Below are 26,370 nucleotides of genomic sequence, written 5' to 3'. Positions count from 1 at the left end.
TGATGTCTAAGGTTTTAACTCTTGTTCAGCAGCTGTAAGATAAATATTTACCTTTACATGTTGGAAGATTAGGGGACCATCCAAAGTGGTAGCACTGAACTGAATCTGCTCCAACCATAATACGTCCTTGTATGCAGGAGAATTTCAACACGTCTCCAAATTTATATGTGTCTTTCTTGGGATTAGCATCTAAATTGTTTTCCATTTGTGGAATACTGCATTCTCTTTCTATAGAAAGAGACAAATAATTTAGTGAGAATGCATAACTAATCATTGCCAAATAAATATTATATGTGTCATGTAGAAATGAGGTGCTGGGTACTGCATGCAGATACAGAGGGGCAGCACATAAATGCTCTTCCTTGAAAAACATTACATATTAGGTTTCATACACCCTCTCCATTCATATGGGGCTCTTTGAGAAATATTAAGGTATTGAACAGCAACGTGTGTGTCCTGATAATTTATTTGTTAAGTCAGCTTGTTTGAACTGGATATGATTTTATCACTGACATTTATAAAATTTAATGTTACTTTTTCTGTCTCAAAACGTAAAAAGATTCTCTCACGTTAAAGAAAACAAATGCTACAATTTTTAAATTGCACACAAATGAAAAATGGTATTTTTAAAAATATAATTGGGAAACCAGAACACACAAGGGAGACATTTCTCATTTATTTGAGTTACAGGAACATTAAAAATCCCTTAATTTTACAAGTGTGGAAATCAAACTGAAACATGATCAAATTGAAACATGAAACAAAATGAGGAACATGTTCAAGGCCACAGAGATAAGCATATTCTAGGTGTCATGATTATGTATATGATATACAAATATCTATTCTTGTTGTACCTATAAATGATCTTACTATTAATATATTTATAATTATCCTGATTCAATTTAGAAATGTGTAAAATTATATCCCCAAATTTATAAAATGTATGAAATTTGTGACATTGCTACAAATTATGAAATATTGCATTTTTCTTATTTGGAATCTTCCTATCTTGTTAATTAACTTATAAAATTCAAAACTGGAATTTGAACATTAGAATTTTACCAAAATGAAAATTCATACCATCTGAAAGTCAAGTCTTAACACATAATCATAAAGTTAGATGTAAGTTAACTATTTTTAAAAGTAATGTCACAAAAAATAACTCAAAAAATAGTTTTCATTTTTGTGTTAATATTGAGTTTTGTAGCTTAGTTGAGAAGGTCACGCTTGATGAGAACAACTGAGATTCCTTTCCAAAAATTCTACTCCAAATTTCCACATAGCAATACTTTTATTGGTATGTGTCTGTGTTTATATATTTTGTGCTTATATAAAATTCCTATTTTATCATATTGTGAAAAATGCTGCATTAACAATAACATCAGTTGTAGGCTATTTTCCAACTGCTGTCTTCACATAAAGACAGTGACTTTAAGAAAGCCATGATCATGTTAAGAGCCTCTCCTTTTACTTAGAATAAGCTCCAGACACTTTACAATCCATTCCTTGCCTACACTTCCAATGTCATCTGTCCGCCCCTGGAGTCGGAGTCAATACAGAATTTTTAAAATAGGTCAATTTCTTTGCTGCCTCGGCTGTTGCACAGACCTTTATCTCTATGCTGAATGAATGGTTTCCAACTTTTCTTTGCATAGATGTCTTCCTGTAGGAACTAGAGCCTTCAGTCCCCTCCTATTTTCTAAGCACTTGGATTCTTTTGTTCTTCAAATACAGTTATTTGGAAAATATAGTAGAAATATTTTACCTTTTGGTTCATTATTTACCTTAATTATTTGTTGTTTTTTCATAGTGGAATGAAAGCTCTTGAAAGGCAGATCCCCTGTTAGTATCTTTCACCATTTTCTCTTAGCCTACTTCTAGGACATATTAGGTGTTTGCTGACAGCCTGAAAAGTGAAATTTGTGCCCAGAACACTTGAACAAGCCTGTCTCATTTCCGTTATAAATTCACACTGTGTGTCTGTCTGAAATCTCTATTTTTAATCTTTTCTACTCTGCCTAGTGTTCCTTCTCCTTCTTCCCCTGTGCACCACTTAATCTCACATGACTTTGTCTCCTACCTCAAAGGAAAGTAGAAACCATCAGCGACTGCTTCTTTTCAGCATTAGACTTACACATCCATTTTCCTTCCTTCCTCCTGATAGGAAGTTGGAAGCAGAGCTGTTGCCACCAAAGCCCAGTATTTTCTCAGCAGCGCTGGTTCCTTTCCCTTCTCCTTCACAGGGAACTTCCTGTGTTCAGTCTCTGCCTGCTCCCCTCTCTAGCATATCCTCTTCAGCGTTCAATACACTCTCATCTTTCCCATTAAAACAATTCTTTATTCAGTGCGTAATTCCCCTAGCAATATATCCTGAACCTCCTCTTCTCTGCCACAAGCAAATCTTTTGAAAGAGTTATGTCCACATGCTGTATTAAGTTTCTTACTAATCATTTTTTTCAGCAGGTTCTATGTAGGTTTTTTCCTGTCTACTCCATCCAAAACCATCTCTGTTGCAGTTTTTGTTGGCCTCTATGTAGCCAAATCCACCACATTTTTACAGTCTTCTAACTGGACGTATCTACTGAATTAGAAATATTCACCACTCTAACAATCATAATAATGTAATTAGATGACAATTTCCTTGATTTTATTGTATGGCAGGCACTATGGTAAGAACTTTATATGAATAATTTAGTCCAAAATCCTTTGAAATATTAGAACATTTGTAATTACTAATCCATTTTCCAGATTAGGAAGCATGAACAAAGCTTCAAATAGGCTTGGTTGTTGCCCTAAGATACATGTTTAGCAAATTGTAGAACTGGAATTAGAACCCATCCAGGCTGACTCCACAGGATTCACCATTAGTCGATCTATTATACTTCCTTTACCTTTACACATTTTCTTCCCTCCACATCTATGAAACATTCATTTCTAAGTTTTTCCCCTAAATTCTCTGGGTTCTCCTTTTTCCTATCTACTTTGCCATCTATTCCTCTTTGTCTGACACCTAAATGCTGGAATGCTTCAGGGTTCAGTCTTGATCTCTCTTCTGTTTTCATTCTACATTCTTTCCCAATGCGATATCATTATTTATAGGGTGATAATCTCACAGGTGTATCTCCTGGCTAGACCCATGTATTCAACTCTGTAGTGGATATATCCAATTTTTATGGTCCATGGGCAGCCCAATCACAATGTGTTCAAGTCAAAAGTTGCAGTGTTCTTCCCAAAGTGTTCTCTTTCTTGCCAGTAGCACCTGACAAAGTCATTTCCATTTACCTGCTTGCTTATGAAGCAATGGAGAGCAAGCACGTGAGTCCCTTGACTTTTTGCTCTTTTCGACATCCACCATTTAGTGACATTATCTGTGTTTTCTGCCAACAAAATATATCCCAAATCTATCCTCTGCTGTGCATCTCTTCAGCCATAACCTTATCTAATCCCCACTCTTTCTCACCCTACATGGCTTCCTGAAAAAAAAAAAAAAACTTTCAAGAAACCAAATAAAATTATATTATTCCTTTCCTTAAAATTCCTTATGACCTTTCATCAATCATAAAATTAATCCAAATGTGAACATGCCCTGAAGTAACCTGGATAATCTTTCCTTTGCCTCCTATCCAGCCTCAGCTCATAAAGTTCTCCCACACCTTGAGTAGAATCCATTAACCTTGGTATTTCCCAAATATTGTTTTGTTGCCAAAGCTTTGCATATACTGTTCCCTTGGCTTGCAACATTCAACATCCACTCAGTTGGCCAGAGACTGTAGCCCTGTTTCTAGCCCTGGAGAAAAGACAGCTGATTGGCAAAGATAAAAGAGATTCATGTCACTGTCCTCAGAACTTCTCACAGTGGGAAAATAAAGAGCTCCTCTCAGTACCTGCAGAAATTAATACTCAAGGTAGGAGGTATAAAGCAGAAACTCAGGAGCAAAATAGTTGAAGAGGTTGTAAGACACTGTCATTTTGGTAATGAGTGAGTCTTTGCATTTCAAAACTTCCCCTCTACCCAGTTTATATTAAAGCAGAAGGAGACATATTGATTTTAATCATTGGGCCTTAACAATGACTCTAGATCAGTGAAATTTGGTAAAAATAAAACATTTTTGATGATTATTGTTAATTATGTTCATTTTGAGAAGAATAACACCTGAAAAGGAGTTCTTACCATAACATGCAGGTTTGTCAGACCAGCCGTCTTCACCACACACGATGGAGCCTGTGGTGTGTCCATCTTGGCTCTCATGCCCATCAAGGCATTCGTAGTCCAGGCTGTCATTGACCTTAAACCATGTGCCATCGCTTCTGGCTCTGGCATTCTCAAATACTGGCATATCACAGGACTCTAATGGATAATGGAATAGAAATATTTCATTTCTGATATTATTTAGTGGGCAATCTGATTAAGTCTCACCTCAAGGGGAAAGGGGACTTTACCAATTAGTATGTGCTAATAAATAATGATACAAAAATAATCCAAGAATACCAGTGATAGATCACTGTCCTGAAATAGTTACTCAAAATGAAAAAAATATGTTTCTGTTATTGTCTTTTTCGTCTGCAACACACGGCTTGCGGGATCTTAATTCCCTGACCAGGGATCGAACCCGTGACCCCTGTAGTGGGAGTGCGGAGCCCTAACCACTGGATCGCCAGGGAATTCCTGAAAAAATATGTTTTACACAACATTTTTCTCAACACTTAATGTCTCTGAAATATTTCTTTTATGAACATTTTTCTCAATTTAATTATACTTACGCATTTTTCCCATGCTAGTAATAAAATAAGCCATTACAGATGTATTGTACTATTTTTATAACAGCATTTTCTGAATTAATATGCTGAACTTATTAGCAATTGTGACATATATGCCAGAGAAAAATTGATTAATTGAAAAAAAGTAATTTTCAACAAGGTAAGTAAATTTTTAAACATTCTATAGAATTCTACTTTAAAACACACTAATATTTAAAGTCACATGCTGATTTTGCTTTCCCAAATATATTTCTAATTGTTGTGTATTCTTTTATATTTATCAAGGTTGAATGCAGAAGTAGTTCTATTATTTATAACAAGTTACAAGAAAGTAAAATGTTTCTTTATAAGAAAGTAAAATTGAACAGTATCAATTTTCACTAACACCGTAATAGAGTGATGTTAATAAAGGTTTAAATAATTAATCTCAAATTTCATAATGTGTTATGTAGCCAGCTAGCTTAAAACTTTAAAAAATTAAAGCAAAACTATACTAGTATAAACAAAAGAGAACTTTTCTCTTCCATGAAAAGAGCGTTAGAATGGAAAATTGGTCACATATTAGTGCAAAGTGAATTTGATATGGGGGCAACTTTTATCATTTTCTCTTTGGCTAGTGCCCATATTAAGCATAGACATTGGAAAGCAAAAGAAATAAAATGTAAACAGTAGAAAGGGATATCTTAAACATCCACTTCTCTTGAAGTGAATATGTAAACTATCACTTCAAAAATATCATTGTGCAGCTTTGGGATGAATAAGATAAACTCAGCAAATTGTCCTTAGAAAATCGTCATAAACGTCTGTGTGGTGGGACAGAAAAACCTCTCAGCACAGCAGAATTTGGTCCTACTAGATGTTTATGAAGATTTCCTAACAGAGAGAATTTTTTGCAAGTGGATCTACCCTACAGTTTCAAACATATAAAATTTACAAGTTATATTATTTGAAGATTATGCACTATGGACTCATATCTTCACTTAAAAACATAACTTTTTGGCTTAGGAGGAAAGATTCTGACATAAAAGTCTCATAAAATAAAATCAGATACAATTGGCATAAAGGACTCAGCTAAAAATAAATGAGTTTATACCAGACTATAGGTATGTCTTCTAGCTAAATTAGTTTTTAATCACGGGATGTTTTAAAGTGAAAAAACCTTGAAGTGAAGGATGCAATGATATTCTACCCTACTAGTAATTAATCATAAAAGGTAAAAAATGATACACATTTTTAAATTTATCTTTTCAAATACAGCCATGGAACCACATCAACACCTCATACCAGCCCACCCCAGCAAAAAAAAAAAAGGATAAAAAGAATGAAGTTAAAGAAAACTTCTCTAGAGTGATCATTAGGATAATGAATACTAAAATAATCAATTACTTACTAATGCATACAGGTTGCATTGACCATCCACTTTGCAGACATGTAATTAATCCTGATGTATTACCATCTGCTGTTACATATCCTGATTTACACTTATACTGTGTTTGCTTATTTAAAGGATATGTAAAGGTAGATTCAGAAAAAAATCCATTCTTAATTTGTATATCTGATTTTGAACATGTTTCTAAAAGGGAGAAAGCATAAAGAAAAGATAAGCATATATTTGATAAACATTTTATAAGGACGCAAATAATATAACTATAGAAAAATGGGGAGTCATTTATAAATGTAAACCTAGAAAAATTCTAATCATTTAAGTTCTGGTGTGAGAGAAAAAAATCTATGAGTTTCCAAAGATATTAAATCAAGACACTTTATTCATTTTTTTAGAACAAAGCAAGATTTAAAGTACTCAGAATCCTTACTAGGAAATTATTAGAAATCTGTTTGTCTAATGGATCTGGAATCCTACAGCATGTCAGAACTCTATTAACAATAGGTTTCCTTTCCTGGGACTTGTTCAAAACATTGCTTAGTCTGGATCTCTTAAGCAACCCAGAACACAGTTAACAAATTGGGGTAGCTCAGATCAGGTGATGATCTCAGAATCTTCCACCACAGTTACCATAGCCTTTGGCATGTATCAGCTCCCATTATTCAAAACACTGGTTGAGAGGCTCCTGCATTCAAGGCAAGTGAGAAAATGCTAAAATCCTAACTGTTAGGAAAAACTGAGACACACTCTCACAATAAACCCCACCTAGGCACAGCACCATATAATTGGGAGGAAACCCTCAACTCCCAGCTTCTCCTGGAGGAGCAAAGAGTTTGAACCACAATCTAGGGCTCCAGTTTTCCAACGGCTAGTCCAGGGTCTGGCTTCTAACTCACCTGCCTCTGGGAGGGCCCAGCATTTCCAGTCCCCTGGGACTACTGAGGACAAAGTGGCAGTTAGGAATGGCTGCGCTAGCACTGCTCACAGGTCATCCCCTAGCTTAGTGCAGAGTGAGCAGCTCCCAGTTTCTCCATGGAAGGAGTTAGACTACACATCTAGACCCTCATCTTTTCTAGCTGCTGCCTAAGGAACTGGCTCCTAACTAACCTCTCTCTGAGAGCTGATGAAGCCCAGAATTTGTTGGTGCCTGGGGACTACAGAGAGCAAAATCATGGTTTGGAAGAGCACAGGGTTTGAAGGAGCATGCAGGCATTTCCACAGCCCTTCTCCTCAGCTCAGTGCAGAGTGAGTGAGGGGATAAACTCCAGCTCCCAGCTTCACCAGCTTTTCTGGCTTCTAGCTCACCTGTCTCAGGACGTAGATGGGAGTTGGCATACTCTAGACCCCTGGAAGATGCTAAGTACAAAGACAGCAGTTTGGATGAGCATAGAGGTTAGACAGGCATCCAGAATCTCTGGCCAGGCTGATTGATGAAGGCTTTCTACTTATGAGTCCAGTCTGTGAAGACTAGGAGTTGTGGGTGTTTAATCTAATGCACAGATATCAACACAGAGATTCAAGAAAAATAATAATAGAGAAATACGTTCCAGTCAGAAGAACAAGATAAGTATCTATAAACCAACACTAACGAAATGGAGACAGGTGATTTCCCCAACAGACATTCAAAATAGCAGTCATAGAGCGAAAAATTTGACAAAAGAGTAAAGCAGAGGTGGTTTGGGCCTGGCATATGTCCCAGGTGAGTGTCACGGGCAGCTTCCATGTCCAAGCCTAAGTACTCAGCTTCTTCCCTTGCTTCTGATGTTCGCCCTCTTGTAACTAAAGCTTGTGGGTTTATTACTAGGAAATATTTAGAAATGAAATGCATTTTGCAATGGCAAAAAACCCCAAAACAAACAAACAGAAACCCCAAAACCCACAAAATAGCCATCATAACCATGCTTACATGTAAACATGCGTGCTTACATGTAAGCATACGTAAACACACATGCTTACATACGTAAAACATAAATGTAAACATACATGCTTACACGTAAACATATGTGTACAAAGTAAGAATTTCAACAGAGAGATAGAAAATATAGAAATTACCAAAAGTGAAATGGTAGAACTGGAAAATGTGATAAATAAACTGAAAAATTAAACAGAGGGGTTCAACAACGGACTAGAACAAGAAGAAAAAAGGATCAGTGGACGCAGAGGTCACTAAAAATAATTGAGTCAGAGGAGCAAAAAGAAAAAACAATAAAAAAAAGTGATCATAGGTTACGGCACTTATGGGACACCACCAAAATGATCAATATATATGTTACAGAAGACTGAGAAGGACAAGAGAGAGGGAAAGGGGCAGAAAACTGAATCAAACATACTAAAACAACTGAAAATGCACTAAATCTGGGAAAGGAAATAGACATCCAGATCCAGTAAGCCCGAATGAAGTAAGATGAAACATACAACCCCCCCGACTGATACACATAATCAAATTGTCTAGAGTCAAAGACAAAGTAAAATATTGAAAACAGCAATAGGAAACATCACAAAGAAGGGAACCGTAAAACTACCAGGTGATTTTATAGCAGAAACGTTGAAGGCCAGAAGGGAGTGGGATGATATACTCAAAGTGCTGAAAGAAAAAACTGCTAAGAATACTACACCAGCAAATTGGACCATCACAAATAAAGGGGAGGTACAAATATTACCAGACACACAAATGCTTAGGGAGTTTATCGCCACTAGATGTGCATACCAAGAAATGTTAAAGGCAGTTCTTCAAGTTGAAAAAGAAGGGTGCTAAACACCAGCACAATAGCATAAGAAAGTATGACACTCATTGGTAATGGTAAATATAGAGACAAATATAGAATACAGTGATGGGTAAATAACTTTTTAAAAAAATAGATCTTTATTGGAGTATAATTGCTTCACAATACTGTGTTAGTTTCTGTTGTACAGCAAAGTGAATCAGCCATATGCATACATATGACCCCATATCCCCTCCCTCCTGAGCCTCCCTCCCATCTTCCCTATCCCACCCCTCTAGGTCACTGCAAAGCACCGATCTGATCTCCCTGTGCTATGCTGCTGCTTCCCACTAGTTATTTTACATTTGGTACTGTATATATGTCGGTGCTACTCTTACTTTGCCCTAGCTCCCCCTCCCACCCCGTGTCCTCAAAGTCCATTCTCTATGTCTACATCTTTATTCCTGCCCTGCAACTAGGTCCATCAGTACCTTTTTGTTTTTTGTTTTTTTTTAGATTCCATATATATGTGTTAGCATACGGTATTTGCTTTTCTCTTTCTGACTTACTTCACTCTGTATGACAGACTCTTAGGTCCATCCACCTCACTACAAATAACTCAATTTCGTTTCTTTTTATGGTTGAGTAATATTCTGTTGTATAGCTGTGCCACATCTTCTTTATCCATTCATCTGTTGATGGACATTTAGGTTGCTTCCATGTCCTGGCTATTGTAAATAGTGCTGCAATGAACATTGTGGTACATGTCTCTTTAGAATTATGGTTTTCTCAGGGTATATGCCCAGTAGTGGGATTGCTGGGTCATATGGTAGTTCTATTTTTAGTTTTTTAAGGAACCTCCATATTGTTCTCCATAGTGGTTGTATCAATTTACATTCCCACCAACAGTGCAGGAGGGTTCCCTTTTCACCACACCCTGTCCAGCATTTATTGTTTCTAGATTTTTTGATAATGGCCATTTTGACTGGTGTGAGGTGATACCTCATTGCAGTTTTGATTTGCATTTCTCTAATAATTAGTGATGTTGAGCATCTTTTCATGTGCCCCTTGGCCACCTGTATGTCTTCTTTGTTGAAATGTCTACTTAGGTCTTCTGCTCATTTTTTAACTGGATTATTTGTTTTCTTGATATTGAGCTCCATGAGCTGTTTGTATATTTTGGAGATTAATCCTTTCTCTGTTGTTTCATTTGCAAATATTTTCTCCCATTCTGAGGGTTGTCATTTTGTCTTGTTTATGGTTTCCTTTGCTGTGCAAAAGCTTTTAAGTTTAATTATGTACCATTTGTTTATCTTTGTTTTTATTTCTGTTACTCTAAGAGGTGGGTCAAAAAAGATCTTGCTGTGGTTTATATCAAAGAGTGTTTTTCTTCTAAGAGTTTATAGTGTCTGGTGTTACATTTAAGTCTTTAATCCATTTTGAGTTTATTTTTGTGTATGGTGCTAAGGTGTGTTCTAATTTCATTCTTTTACATGTAGCTGTCCCGTTTTCCCAGCATTATTTATTGAAGAAGCTGTCTTTTCTCCATTATATGTTCTTACCTCCTTTGTCATAAATTAGTTGCCCATATGTGTGTGGGTTTATCTCTGGGCATTCTATGCTGCACCATTGATCTATATTTGTTTTTATGCCAGTACCATCCTGTCTTGATTACTGTAGCTTTGTGGTATAGTTTGAAGTCGGGGAGCCTGATTCCTCCAACTCCGTTTTTCTTTCTCAAGATTGATTTGGTTATTTGGGGCCTTTTATTTTTCCCTACAAATTGTAAAATTTTTTGTTCTAATTCTGTGAAGAATGCCATTGGTAGTTTGATAGGGATTGCATTGAATCTGTAGATTTCTTTGGGTAATATAGTCATTTTCACAATATTGATTCTTCCAATCCAAGAACATGATATATTTCTCCATCTGTTTATGTCATCTTTGATTTCTTTCATTAGTGTTTTATAGTTTTCTGAGTACAAGTCTTTTGTCTCCTTAGGCAGGTTTATTCCTAGATATTTTATTCTTTTTGTTGCAATGGTAAATGGGAGTGTTTCCTTAATTTCTCTTTCTGATTTTTCACTGTTGGTGTATAGGAATGCCAGAGATTTCTGTGCATTAATTTTGTATCCTGCAACCTTACCAAATTCATTGATTAGTTCTAGTAGTTTTCTGGTGGCATCCTTAGGATTTTCTATGTATAGTATCATGTCTTCTGTGAACACTGACAATTTTACTTCTTCTTTTCCAATGTATATTCCTTTTATTTCTTTTTCTTCTCTGATTGAAATGGCTAGGACTTCCAAAACTATGTTGAAGAAGAGTGGCGAGAGTGGACATCCTTGTCTTGTTGCTGATCTTAGGGGAAATGTTTTCAGTTTTTCATGATCGAGTATGATGCTTGCTGTGGGTTTGTCATATATGGCCTTTATTATATTGAGGTAAGTTCCTTCTATGTCCATTTTCTGGAGAGTTTTTATCATAAATTGCTGATGAATTTTGTCAAAAGATTTTTCTGCATCTATTGAGATGATCAAATGGTTTTTATTCTTTAATTTGTTAATGTGGTGTATCACATTGATTGATCTGCGTATATTGAAGAATCCTTTCATCCCTGTGATAAATCCCAGTTGATCATGGTGTATGATCCTTTTAATGTGTTGTTGGATTCTGTTTGCTAGTACTTTGTTGAGGATTTTCGCATCTATGTTCATCAGTGATATTGGCCTGTAATGTTCTTTTTCTGTGATATCTTTGTCTGGTTTTGGTATCAGGGCGATGGTGGCTTCATAGAATGAGCTTGGGTGTGTACCTTTCTCTTCAATTTTTTGGGAGCATTTGAGAAGGATGGGTGTTAGCTCTTCTCTAAAAGTTTGATAGAATTTGCCCGTGAAGCCATCTGCCCTGGACTTTTGTTTGTTGGAAGATTTTAAATTACAATTTCAATTCCATTACTTGTGATTGGTCTGTTTATGTTTTCTATTTCTTCCTGGTTCAGTCTTGGAAGGTTGCACTTTTCCAAGAATTTGTCCATTTCTTCATGTTTGTCCATTTTATAGGCATATAGCTGTTTGTAGTAGTCTCTTACAATCCTTTGTATTTCTGCTGTGTCAGTTTTGATTTCTCCTTTTTCATTTCTAGTTTTATTGATTTGAGTCTTCTCCCTTTTTTTCTTGATGAGTCTGGCTAAAGGCTTATCAATTTTGTTTATCTTCTCAAAGAACAAGCTTTTAGTTTTACTGATCTTTGCTATTGTTTTCTTTGTTTCTATTTCATTTATTTCTGCTCTGATCGTTATTTCTTTCCTTCTACTGAGTTTGGGTTTTCTTTGTTCTTCTTTCTCTAGTTGTTTTAAGTGTAGGGTTAGATTGTTTATTTGAGATTTTTCTTGTTTCTTGAGGTGAGATTGAATTGCTATAAACTTCTCTCCGTCTTAGACTGCTTTTTCTGTGTCCCATAGGTTTTGGGTCATCGTGTTTTCGTTGTCATTTGTTTCTAGGTATTTTTAAATTTCTTCTTTGATTTCTTCAGTGATCTCTTGGTTATTTAGTAGTGCACTGTTTAGCCTCCATGTATTTGTATTTTTTACAGTATTTTTCCTGTAACTGATTTCCAATCCCATAGCGTTGTGGTCAGAAAAGATGCTTGATATGATTTCAATTTTCTTAAATTTTCCAGGGCTTGATTTGTGACTCCAGATGTGATCTATCCTGGAGAATGTTCTGTGTGCACTTGAGAAGAAAGTGTATTCTGCCACTTTTGGGTGGAATGTTCTATAAATATCAATTAAATATCTGGCTTATTGTGTCATTTAAAGCTTGTGTTTCTTATTTATTTTCTGTCTGGATGATCTGTCCATTGGTGTAAGTGGGGTGTTAAAGTCCCCTACTATTATTGTGTTACTGTCAATTTCTCTTTTCATGGTTGTTAACATTTGCCTTATGTATTGAAGTGCTCCTATGTTGAGTGCATAAACATTTATAATTGTTATATCTTCTTGGATTGATCCTTTGATGATTATGTAGTGTCCCTCCTTATCTCTTGTAATAGGCCTTATTTTAAAGTCTATTTTATCTGATACAAGTAATGCTACTCCAGCTTCCTTCTGATTTCCATTTGCATGGAATATCTTTTTCCATCCCTTCACTTTCAGTCTGTATGTGTCCCTAGGTCTTAAGTAGGTCTCTTGTAGACAGCATATATATGAGTCTTGTTTTTGTATCCATTCAGTCAGTCTGTGTCTTTTGATTGGGGCATTTAACCCATTTACATTCAAGGTTATTATTGATATGTATGTTCCTATTACCATTTTCTCAATTGTTTTGGGTTTGTTTTTGTGGATCTTTTTCTTCTCTTGTGCTTCCCACCTAGAGAAGTTTCATTAGCATTTGTTGTAATGCTGGGTTGGTGGTGCTGAATTCTCTTAGCCTTTGCTTGCCTAAAAAGCTTTTGATTTCTCCATCGAATCTGAATGAGATCTTTGCAGGTAGAGTAATCTTGGTTGTAGGTTTTTCTCTTTCATCACTTTAAGTATATCCTGCCAATCCCTTCTGGCCTGCAGAGTTTCTGCTGAAAAATCAGCTGATAACCTTATGGGGATTCCCTTGAACGTTATTTGTTGCTTTTCCCTTGCTGCTTCTAGTATTTTTTCTTTGAATTTAATTTTTGATATTTGATTAATATATGTCTTAGTGTGCTTCTCCATGGGTTTATCCTGTATGGGACTCTCTGTGCTTCCTGGAATTGAGTGACTATTTTCTTTCCCATGTTAGTAGGGAAGTTTTCCACTATAATCTCTTCAAATATTTTCTCAGACCCTTTCTTTTTCTCTTCCTCTTCTGGGACTCCTATAATTCGAATGTGATATGTTTAGTGTTGTCCCAGAGGTCTCTGAGATTGTCTTCATTGTTTTCATTCTTTTTTCTTTATTCTGCTCCTCAGCAGTTATTTGCACCATTTTGTCTTCCAGCTCACCTGTTTGTTCTTCTGCCTCAGTTATTTTGTTACTGATTCCTTCCAGTGTATTTTTCATTTCAGTTATTGTGTTGTTCATCTCTGTTTGTTTGTTCTTTAGTTCTTCTAGACCTTTGTTAAACATTTCTTGTATTTTCTCAATCTGTGCCTCCATTCTATTTCCGAGATTCTGGATCATCTTTACTATCATTACTCTGAGTTATTTTTCAGGTAGATTGCCTATTTCCTCTTCATTTATTTGGTCTTGTACTTTTTTACCTTGCCCCTTCATCTGTGACATATTTTTTTGCTGCCTCTTTTTAAAATTTTTTTTATGAGTGGGATTGTGCTCCTATCTTACTGTTGTTTGGCCTGAGGCTTCCAACACTGGAATTTGTAGGCTGTTGGGTAGACCTGGGTCTTGATGCTGAGATGAGGACCTCCCTGAGGCCTCACTCTGATGAATATTCCCTGCAGTCTTAGGTTCTCTGATAGTCCCATGGTTTGGACTCCGAGCTCCCACAGAAGGAGCTTTGCCCAGCTCCTGGCCCATGGGGCATCCAAGATCCCCCAAGCCACATGGGGTGGCAAAAAAAAAAAAAGAGAACAATAACAAAGTAAAAAATAAAATTAGATTAGGAAACTAACAGATATATTAGAAAGAATATAAAAATAAAAATACAGATGAATCAACAACTGGGAAGTACATCAGTACCACAATAGTACAAAAGCAGAGGAGGGAAAAGAAGAAAAAAAAAAAAAGAAAGAAGAAAACAAAAAAAAAGGAGCAGGAACGCCTTGGCTGTGGAGGGAAGGGTCTAAGCAAGGGTGAGGTTTGGGTGGTGGGTGGGGCCAATGCTCAGGACCCACAGGGCTAGAAAAGGCCCTGGGAGCTGTGGGGGGTGGGGCTTAGGCTCAAGGAACATAAGGGGCCAAGGCATGTCCCCCACCCCTCATCTCAGAGGGCAAGGGAACCTCACCCGGGAGCCTAGCAGGCTTCCTGGGCTAGAGTGGGTGGGGCCAATGTCCTCTGCTCATCTCCTACTCCTCCCAAGTGTCCCTCCCACCTGCCTCTCCTGATCTCCCTGACCTCTGGGGTGCCAATCCTGTCTGGCCTCCACTTCTCCTCCCCCTTCCATCCCCCCCACATCCTACACGTTCACCTGGGGGTTCTTCCTGTCTCCTGGGGGGTCAGGGTCCCCCACCAGCAGCTGGCAGGCACCCTAGTGGTGGGAAGATGTTAACTCCACGTCTCTCCACAACACCACCTTGATTCTGTCCCCCCAAATCACTTTTAATGCTAGTATAAAAGTTAAAAGACAAAAGTATTATGAATAAATATAAAAAATTATATAAATGGTTACAAACAAAATTGGATGTAAATTGTGGTGTCAACAACTTAACATGGAAGGGGAGAGAGATACAAGTTTATAGCTGTAAAAATTAGATATTTTATGTAAGCCCCAACAAGAGTATACCTATACATTACATCAAGGAAAAGAGAAAGGAATCAAAGCCTATTTAAACTGACAAACAAACAAACAAACAAATAAGGAAACAAACCCAATGAAACACAAAGGAAGATAGCAAGAAAGAAAAAGAGAGACAGAAGAACTACAAGACAAACAGAAAATAAGTAATAAAATGGTAAAAGTAAAAAATTATCAATAAAAATACTTTAAATGTAAATATATTAAATGCAACAATAAAAGACATAAACTGGATGCATGGATAAAAATACAAGATCCACCTTTATGTTTTCTATAAGAAACTAACTTTAACTTTAAGGAAAAACACAGGCTGAAAATATAGGGATGAAAAAATGATATTCCATGAAAATGGTAACCAAAAGAAAGCAGGGCTAGTGATATTTGTGTTAGACAAAATAGACTTTAAACCCTTACCAGAAAACATGGGATCTTGCAGGCACAAGACATTCATTGTTTTTGTTCCTGAACCAACAACAGAAATTTGACATCCATCCACAGACAAACCTGTCTTTGAGGGAGGTGTGGGACTCAACACAATATGCCAAGGGACCCAGGAGGAGTCTCACCCACATATGCATGAAATAAAAGGCAGACAGGTCTCTGTCCAGACTGTGGTGTCTGCAGTGGCCCATGAACCAGCTCTAGCCTCACTCAGCCTCAGTCCAGGAGTCACTGGAAACACTATCTTATACAATCACACATGGAGGAGAGTCCTTATGTGAAAGTCCAGGTTTTCACAGGAGGAGCTCCAGCACACACTGGAGAAAAAAAAATATGAGTTTGGATTCATTGGACTGGGTAAGAGGAACAGCTCAACTTTACCTTCATCACCCCTCCCCCAAAGGAGGCACAGCTTAAGGCTAATAGAAAACTTCCTGGGCCCCTGATTTCTCCCGCAGGGGAGTGTGTGTATGATCTTGCAGCTTCCCCATCTGTATGGGACCTGCCAAAAGGCTCATTTCTCTTTCATTCCATCCAGAGTACTAATAATGAGCTATATGTCTGGGAGTCAGGAAGAGGCTATGAAAGCAGAAGACTGGACACTTACAGAGCATTAAAGGGAGGCTGATCCTACTAACTGTATTGCAAACTCCATCGAAGGACTCACTCAAAAGCTGCTGGGACTGCCTCACCTTCCTGTTCACTCAACTGGCCCACTGGCCCCTTCAGGGCTCTGTCTGCCTCACTCACACACCCTCCCATCTTGTGGCCAACCCCTGTGGGCACAACTGACATTGGAGGTAAAAGCAAGCTTTGATAGACAGCTAGTGAGCATGCACAGAAATTTGGCTCAAATCTGTGGGCCAGGGAGAGAATAGAAGATTAAGATGTAGTGCCATCTTTGGGGAAACAAAAGACAGGCTGTCAGCACCCATCCTGGTGCATTGTAGGATCTAGACAAGGCACACAAGCACAGAAGTTCTGCCACTAGAGGGAGAAGAAGTGTGAGCTGGTGTTCCCATAGAAGATCTGAGATAGTCTAAAAGTCTGTAGCAGGGCTGAAGGAAGTTGTCTCACCCCCAAAGGAGACTGGTACTTCCAAAGCAAACACAACAACACTTAACTTCAAGGAACATGAAATCAAGTAACATGGCATCAACAAAGTATCACAAAAATCTTCAGTATTCAAACTCAAAGATTGGAGATCTGTGATTTACCCAATGGAGAATTCAAAATAGCTGTTTTAAATAACTCAGTGTGCTACCAGAAAATACAGGAAGACAACTGAAAAACATCAGGAAAACAATACATGAACAAAATGAGCAGTTTACCAAAAAGATAGAAATCCAAAAAAAGAACCAAAGAGAAATTCTGGTGCTGAAAAATCCAATGATGAAATGAAAATGCAATAGAGTAGCATCAACAACAGAATGAAACAAGCAGAAGGAATCTGTAAGATAGATGACAGATATACTGAAGTTATCCAGTCAGAGGAGAACAAAGAAAAAAGAATGAAAAAGAATTAAGAAAGTCTACATGATATATGGTATGTCATCAACAGAACCAATCTGTGAATTATTGAAATTCCAGAGGAGAAAAGGTGGAAATGGGGGCAGAAAGCTTATTTAAAGAAATAATGGCTGAAAACTTCCCAAATCAAGGGTGAGATTTGAATATCTAAGTTCATAACATTTTTAGGTGACCAAACAAAATCGATATAAAAAGGTCCTCTACAACACATATTATAATAAAACAGAAATAAATCAAAGAAAAAAAGAGAAGTCTTAAAGGCATCCTGAGAAAGAGACCTTGGAACTTACAGCAGAACCCTCATATGGCTCTAAGTAGATTTCTTAGCAGAAACCTAGTGGGCCAGGAGAGAGCCAAGTGCTGAAAGAGAAAACTGCCAACCAAGAATACTTTATTTGGAAAATGTCATTCGGAAATGAATGGAAGATAAAGACTTCCCCAGACCAACAAATACTGAGGGAATTGAACACCACTAGTCCTGTCTTACTAGAAACACTGAAAGGAGTTATTCAAGCTAAAGTAAAAGAATGCTAATTAATAACATGAAAATACACAGTACACTGGTAAATTTAAGTATACAGCCACATACAGAATACTCTAGGACTTTGATATGGAATGTTAAACACTTAACATATTAAAGTTAAAGGACAAGAATATAAAAATAACGATAGCAACAACTATTTGCTAATAAGTACACACCATAAAAAGAGGCAAATCATGACATCAAAAATATAAAAGGGTGGAGGGTAAAAGGAAAGAGTTTTTGTATGTGGTTGATGCTCACGTTTCATCAGTATAAAATAGACCGCTGTCTCTGTAAGATGTTTTATTTAAGTCTCATGGTAAACACAAAGCAAGAAACCACACTAGATTCACAAAAGGTAAAGAGAAGTTTATTAAAAGCATACTACTATAAAAATCATTAATTCACAAAGGAAGGCAGTCAGAGAGGAAGAAAGGAATTAGGAAACTACAAAAGAGTCTTAAAAAAAGAGATGGTATTAGTAAGTCATTACCTATCAATAATTATTCTAAATAAAAATGGATTGGGCTTCCCTGGTGGTGCAGTGGTTAAGAATCCACCAGCCAATGAGGGGGACATGGGTTCGAGCCCTGGTCTGGGAAGATCCCACATGCCAGGGAGCAACTAAGCCTGTGTGCTACAACTGAGCCTGTGCTCTAGAGCCCGAGAGCCACAACTACTAAAGCCCTCGAGCCTAGAGCCCGTGCTCTGCAACAAGATAAGCCACTGCAATGAGAAGCCCGTGCAACCCAATGAAGACCCAATGCAGCCAAAAGTAAATAAATAAATAATTTTTTTAAAAAATGGATTACATTCTTCAATAAAAAGACATAGGATGGATAAGATGGAGGAGTAGGAGGATGCAGAGTTCGTGTCTCCTCATAACTAGGGCACCTAGTAGGTGCTGGTGGGGGACCTTGGACACCTAAGGGGAAGAGAGGAATCCCTATGTGACCAGGTAGGACGTGGGGGTCGGGGGAGGAGGAGGAGAGGAAAAGTAGAGGTGGGATGGGACTGGCACGCCTGAGGGGCAGCTGGGGGAGGGGAGGTGTTACCATGCTTGGAGGGGCCAACTCACAGTGAGAGAATCAGTGGAGATGGGGAGAGGCCTTCAGGGGATCAGGAGATAAGAAGGGAACATGGCCAGTGTCTCCCCTGCCCACTCTGACCTGGCAAACCTGCTGGAGGCCTGGGCCTGAAACTCCACACTCCTGGGCCCCCTCTGGCAGCACAGGCCCTGAGCCTAATCCCTGCCACCCCCAAGGCCTTTTCTGGCCTTTTTTTCTTTTCTTTTCTTTTTTTTTGCCATGCTGCATGGCTTGCGGGGTCTTGGTTCCCAGGCCAGGGATTGGGTCTGAACTCCTGTGGTGAGAGCGACGAGTCCAAGCCACTGGACTAACGGTGAATTTCAGCACCCAGGGAATATTAATCGGTATGAGATCTCGCAGAGGTCCTCATTTCGGCACCAAGATCTGGCTCCACCCAACTGCCTGCAAACTCCAGTGCGGGACACAGCAGGCCAAACAACCAGAAAGACATGAACACATCCCTCCCTACACATCAAAATAAAAAATGAGATGACAAAAAATATGTCACAGACAAAGGAGCAAGGTAAAAACCTAAAAGACCAAATAAATGAAGAGGAAAAAAGCAACCTACCTGAAAGTCAATTCAGAGTAATGATAGTAAAGATGATCCAAAATCTCAGAAATAGAATGGAAGAATGGATCAAGAAAATACAAGAAGTGTTTAATAAGGACCTAGAAGAACTAAAGAATAAACAAACAGTGGTGAAAAACAAAATAATTGAAAATGGAAAATACACTAGAAGGAATCAATAGCAGAGTAACTGAGGCAGAAGAAAAAATAAGTGAGCTGGAAGATAGAATGGTGGAAATAACTGTCAAGGAGCAGAATAAAGAATGAAAAGAAGCGAGACAGTCTCAGAGACTTCTGGGACAACATTAAACACACCAACATTGAAATTATAGGGGTCTCAGAAGAAGAGAAACAGAAAGAGTCTGATAAAATATTTGAAGAGATCACAGCCAAAAACTATAAGTCTTAGTTTTAGTTTATAAAACTAAACTATGGGCCTTCCCTGTTGGCGCAGTGGTTGAGAATCTGCCTGCCAATGCAGGGGACAAGGGTTCGAGCCCTGGTCTGGGAAGATCCCACATGCCGCGGAGCAACTGGGCCCATGAGCCACAATTACTGAGCCTGCGCGTCTGGAGCCTGTGCTCCACAACAAGAGAGGCCTCGATAGTGAGACGCCCGCGCACCACGATGAAGAGTGGCCCCCGCTTGCCACAACTAGAGAAAGCCCTCGTGCAGAAACGAAGACCCAACACAGCCATAAATAAATAAATAAATAAATAAATAAATAAATAAATAAATAAATAAAAAAGAGATAAGGTCACTAGACACTTATAAAAATAAATAAATAAATAAACTACAAGTCCAAGAAGCACAGAGAGTCCCATACAGGATAAACCCACGGAGAAACATGCCAAGACACACATTAATCAAACTAACAAAAATTAAATTCAAAGAAAAAATACAAAAAGCAGCAAGGGAAAAGCAACAAATAATGTTCAAGGGACTCCCCATAAGGTTATCAGCTGATTTTTCAGCAGAAACTCTTCAGGCCAGAAGGAAGTGACAGGATATATTTAAAATGATGAAAGGGAAAAACCTACAACCAAGACTACACTACCAAGCAAGGACCTCATTCAGATTCAACAGAGAAATCAAAAGCTTTTCAGACAAGCAAAAGCTAAGAGAATTCAGTACCACCAAACCAGCTATACAACAAATGCTGAAGGAAATTCTCTAGGTGGGAAACACAAGAGAAGAAGAAGACCCACAAAAACAAACCCAAAACAATTAAGAAAATGTTAATAGGAACATACATATTGATAATAACGTTGAATGTAAATGAATTAAATGCCCAGCAAAAGTCACAAACTGGCCGAATGGATACAAAAACAAGACCCATATATACGCTGCCTAAAAGACACCCACTTCAGACATAGGGACACATACAGACTGAAAGTGAGGGGAGAGAAAAAGATATTCCATGCAAATGAAAATCAAAAGAAACCTGGAGTAGCAATACTCATATCAGATAAAATAGATTTTAAAATAAAGACTGTTGCAAGAGACATTAAAGGGCACTACGTAATGATCAAGGGATCAATCCAAGAAGAAGATATAATAATTATAAATATTTATGCACCCAACATAAGAGCACCTCAATACATAAGGCACATGCTAACAGCCATAAAAGGGGAAATCGACAGTGACGCAATAATAGTGGGGGACTTAACACCCCACTTACACCAATGGACAGATCACCCAGACAGAAAATAAATAAGGAAACACAAGCTTTAAATGACGCAATAGACCAAACAGACTTAATTGATATTTCTAAGACATTCCACCCAAAAGCAGCAGAATACACTTTGTTCTCAAGTGCACACAGAAAATTCTCCAGGATAGATAACATCTGGAATCACAAATCAAGTCTCAGTAAATTCAAGAAAATTGAAATCCTTTCAAGCATCTTTTCCAAAAACAATGCTATGAAATTAAAAATCAATTACAGGAAAAAAACTAAAAAATACAAACACATGGAGGCTAAACAATACACTACTAAATAACCAAGAAATCACTGAAGAAATAAAAGAGGAAATCAAAAAATTCATAGAAACAAATGACAACAAAATCATGACGACCAAAAACCTATCGGATGCAGCAAAAAACAGTTCTAGCAGGGAATTTTATAGCAATTCAATCCTACCTCAAGAAACAAGAAAAATTTCAAATAAAAAATCTAACCTTACACCTAAAGCAACTAGAGAAAGAAGAACAAACAAAATCCAAAGTTAGTATGAAGAAAGAAATCATACAAATCAAAGCAGAAATAAATGATATAGAAATGAAGAAAACAATAGCAAAAATCAATGAAACTAAAAGCTAGTTCTTTGAGAAGATAAACAAAATTGATAAACCTTTAGCCATACTTATCAAGAAAAAAAGGGAGAAGACTCAAATCAATAGAATTAAAAATGAAAAAGGAGAAATCAAAACTGACACTGCAGTAATGCAAAGGATTATAAGAGACTACTACAAACAACTATATGCCGATAAAATGGACAAACACGAAGAAATGGACAAATTCTTGGAAAGGTGCAACCTTCCAAGACTGAACCAGGAAGAAATAGAAAATATAAACAGACCAATCACAAGAAATGGAATTGAAATTGTAATTAAAAATCTTCCAACAAACAAAAGTCCAGGACAGACAGCATCATGGGCAAATTCTATCAAACTTTTAGAGAAGAGCTAACACCTATCCTTCTCAAACTCTCCCAAAATATTGCAGAGAAAGGTACACACCCAAGCTCATTCTATGAAGCCACCATCGCCCTGATAACAAAACCAGACAAAGATATCACAGAAAGAGAAAATTACAGGCCAATATCACTGATGAACATAGATGCAAAAATCCTCAACAGAATACTAGCAAACAGAATGCAACAGCACATTAAAAGGATCATACACCATGATCAAGTGGGATTTATCCCAGGGATGCAAGGATTCTTCCATATACACAAATCAATCAATGTGATACACCATATTAACAAATTAAAGAATGAAAACCATATGATCATCTCAATAGATGCAGAAAAAGCTTTTGACAAAATTCAACACCCATTTATGATAAAAACTCTCCAGAAAGTGGGCATAAAGGGATCCTACTTCAACATAATAAAGGCCATATACAACAAACCCACAGAAAACATCATTCTCAATGGTGAAAAATTGAAAGCATTTTCTCTAAGATCAGGAACAAGACAAGGATGTCCACTCTCGCCACTATTATTCAACACAGTATTGGAAGTCCTAGCCATGGCAATCAGAGAAGAAAAAGAAATAAAACGAATACACTTTGGAAAAGAAGTAAAACTGTCAGTGTTCACAGAAGACATGATACTATAGATAGAAAATCCTAAGGATGCCACCAGAAAATTACTAGAACTAATCAATGAATTTGGTACTAATCAATGAATTTGGTAAATTTGCAGGATACAAAATTAATGCACAGAAATCTCTGGCATTCCTATACACTAACAATGAAAGATCAGAAAGAGAAATTAAGGAAACAATACCATTTACCATTGTAACCCAAAGAATAAAATACCTAGGAATAAGCTTACCTAAGGAAACAAAAGACCTGTATGCAGAAAACTATAATACACTGATGAAAGAAATCAAAGATGACACAAACAGATGGAGAGATAGATCATGGATTGGAAGAATCAATATTGTTAAAATGACTATACTACCCAAAGCAATCTACAGATTCAATGCAATCCTTATCAAATTACCAATGGCATTTTTCACAGAATTAGAATAAAAAATTTTACAGTTTGTATGGAAACACAAAAGACCATCCATAGCTAAAGCAATCTTGAGAAAGAAGAACAGATCCAGAGGAATGAGGCTCCCTGACTTCAGACTATACTACAAAGCTACAGTAATCAAGACAGTATGATACTGGCACAAAAACAGAAATATAGATCAATGGAACAGGATAGAAAGCCCAGAGATAAACCCACGCAGCTATGGTCAACTAATCTATGACAAAGGAAGCAAGGATATACAATGGAGAAAAGACAGTCTCTTCAGTAAGTGGTGCTGGAAAAACTGGACAGCTACATGTAAAAGAATGAAATTAGAACACTCCCTAACACCATGCACAAAAATAAACTCAAAATGGATCAAAGACCTAAATGTAAGACTGGACACTATAAAACTCTTAGAGGAAAACATAGGAAAAACAGTCTTTAATGTAAATCACAGCAAGATCTTTTTTGACCCACCTCCTAGAGTAATGAAAATAAAAACAGAAAGAAACAAATGGGACCTAATTAAACTTAAAAGCTTTTACACAGCAAAGAAAAACATAAATGAGACAAAAAATAACCCTCAGAATGGGAGAAAATATTTGCAAACAAAGCAACCGACAAGGGATTAATCTCCAAAATGCTCATGCAGCTCATTATCAAAACAAACAAACAAACAAACAAACAACCTAATCAATAAACGGGGGGAAGACCTAAATAGACACTTCTCCAAAGAAGACATACAGATGGCCGAGAGGCACATGAAAAGCTGCTCAATCACTAATTATTAAAGAAATGTAAATCAAAACTACAATGAGATATCACCTCACATCAGTCAGAATGGCTACAATCTAATGGCTAAAATCTACAAACAATAAATACTCGAGAGGGTGTGGAGAAAAGGGAACCCTCTTGCACTGTTGGTGGGAATGTAAATTAATACAGCTACTATGGAGAATGGTATGGAGGTTCCTTAAAAACTAAAAATAGAACTACCATATGACCCAGCAATCCCAGTACTGGGCATATACCCTGAAAAAACTATAATTCAAAAAGACCCATGTACCCCAATGTTCATTGCAGCACTATTAACAATATCCAGGACATGGAAGCAACCTAAATGACAATCAACATATGAATGGATAAAGAAGATGTTGTATATATATATATATATATATATATATATATATATATATACAATGGAATATTACTCAGCCTTAGAAAGAAACGAAATTGGGTCCTTTGTAGAGATGTGGATGGGCTTAGAATCTGTCATACAGAGTGATGTAAGTCAGAAAGAGAAACATAAATATCGTATATTAACACATATATGTGGAATCTAGAAAAATAATACAGATGAACCAAATGCAGGGCAGGAATAGAGATGGAGACATAGGAAACAGATGTGTGAACACAGGAGGGGAAATGGGGGTGGGACGAATTGAGAGATTAGGATTGACATATATACACTAACATGTGTAAAATAGATAGCTAGTGGGAACCTGCTGTATAGCACAGGGAGCTCAGCTTGGTGCTCTGTGGCGACCTACGTGGATGGGATGGGGGTGGGTGGGAGGGAGGTCCAAGAGGGAGGGGATATATGTATACATATAGTTGATTCACTTCGTTATACAGCAGAAACTAACACAACACTGCAAAGCAAGTATACCCCAATTTAAAAAATAGTAAAATAACAGACATAGGATGAATGGATGGATAAAAAAAAAGACTAAACTATCTGTCTACCAGAGACTAAATCCAGCATTAAGGACACACACATGCGGAAAGTGAAGGAATGGAAAAAGATATTCAATGAAAGTGAATTACAAAAAAGAGGCAGGATAGCTATACTTTTATCAGACAAAATAGACGTTAAGCCAAAAAAGTAACAAGAGACAAATAAGGTCATTATATATTAATAAAGACATCAATTTATCAAGAAGATAAAAATTAGAGCACCTAATATATTGAGCAAATACTAACAGATGTATTGTGAGAAATAGACAACAATTAAATAATTGTAGGTGACTTCAAGACTCCATTATCAACAATGGATTAATCACCCAGACACAAAATCAACAAGGAAACATTAGATTGAGCCAAACTTTACAGCATATTGACATAACAGATAAACACAAAACATTCCATGCAGTAGCCACAGAATATACATTCTATTAAATTGAATACTGAACATTTTGCAGGATAGATCATGTGACAGGTCAAAAATCAAGTCTTAGAAAATGTAAGAAGATTGAATTCATAACAAGTATTTTGCCAAACACAATGTTATGAAACTATCAGATACTGCAACATGAATTCCGAGGGAATTTTGTAGCATTAAATGTTTACATTTAGAAAAAAACTCAAATAAGCCACCTAAATATACCTCAAGGAATTGGAAAAAGAGGAGAGAGATCAAGATGGCAAAGTAGGAAGATGCTGAGCTCACCTACCCCAAGAACACATCAAAAGTAAAGAATGTCTATGTGTATAACTGAGTCACTTTGCTGTGCAACAGAGATTGGCACAATATTGTAAATCAACTATCCCTCAATAAAAAAAAATTTTTAAATACATCTACATGTGGAGCAACTCTCACTGAAAACAATCTGGAAAGTGGAAGAAAGGCTCTTCTACACCAAAGGGTATAAGGAAAGGTCCACACAATGTAGGGTAGGAAGGAGGGAAATAAGTGGGTCAGGACCCAAGCCCTAGCAGGTGACTCAGAAGAGGAGTGGGATATCAGAGGTTTAGAGACTCTCCCTGGAGAGTGAGGAGTTTGAGCCACAAACTAGGTGCCCCAGACCTGGGGTTTGACACCAAGATGAGTCCTCTTAGCTGGACTGAAACCAGTGGGACTTAACTGGAGGGTTGAAGGAAACCAAGACTCCACTTGTGAAGAACGTGCACAAGTGCTTACTCCCAGGAACAGGGCAAAAGAGACAGACTGAATAGTGCCTGGGGCTCTGGTCAGTTTCCCTTGACCACTCCAGCATGCAACCCTGTCTATACTGTCTGCCTGCTCCAGCCCCTCTTTCTCTGATGCTGCTTTCTAATAGGGTGGAGGTGTGATTGCCAAGGAGAGTGTTCACAAAGAAAGGGAATGGAGCTGGCTCGAACCCAACCCAGCCTCTGAACAGGACAAAGGCAACCAGGAGCAATGTGTGCGTGGAGGC

The 26,370-nt window shown here is 37.4% G+C and overlaps 1 protein-coding gene across 1 annotated transcript in view; it reads right to left on the bottom strand.

Moving 5' to 3' along the window:
• The window catches only part of CFH (complement factor H), a 120,288-nt gene that overhangs the window by 52,540 nt on the left and 41,378 nt on the right, over positions 1-26,370 (bottom strand). The window contains 3 exon segments of the mRNA XM_036861622.1: positions 52-228; positions 4,172-4,348; positions 6,149-6,331. Coding sequence (XP_036717517.1) covers positions 52-228; positions 4,172-4,348; positions 6,149-6,331 — 537 coding nt within the window.

The sequence above is a fragment of the Balaenoptera musculus genome, chromosome 1 (assembly GCF_009873245.2).
Source record: "Balaenoptera musculus isolate JJ_BM4_2016_0621 chromosome 1, mBalMus1.pri.v3, whole genome shotgun sequence".
Taxonomy (NCBI): domain Eukaryota; kingdom Metazoa; phylum Chordata; class Mammalia; order Artiodactyla; family Balaenopteridae; genus Balaenoptera; species Balaenoptera musculus.
This window is presented reverse-complemented; position numbering and strand designations above follow the sequence as displayed.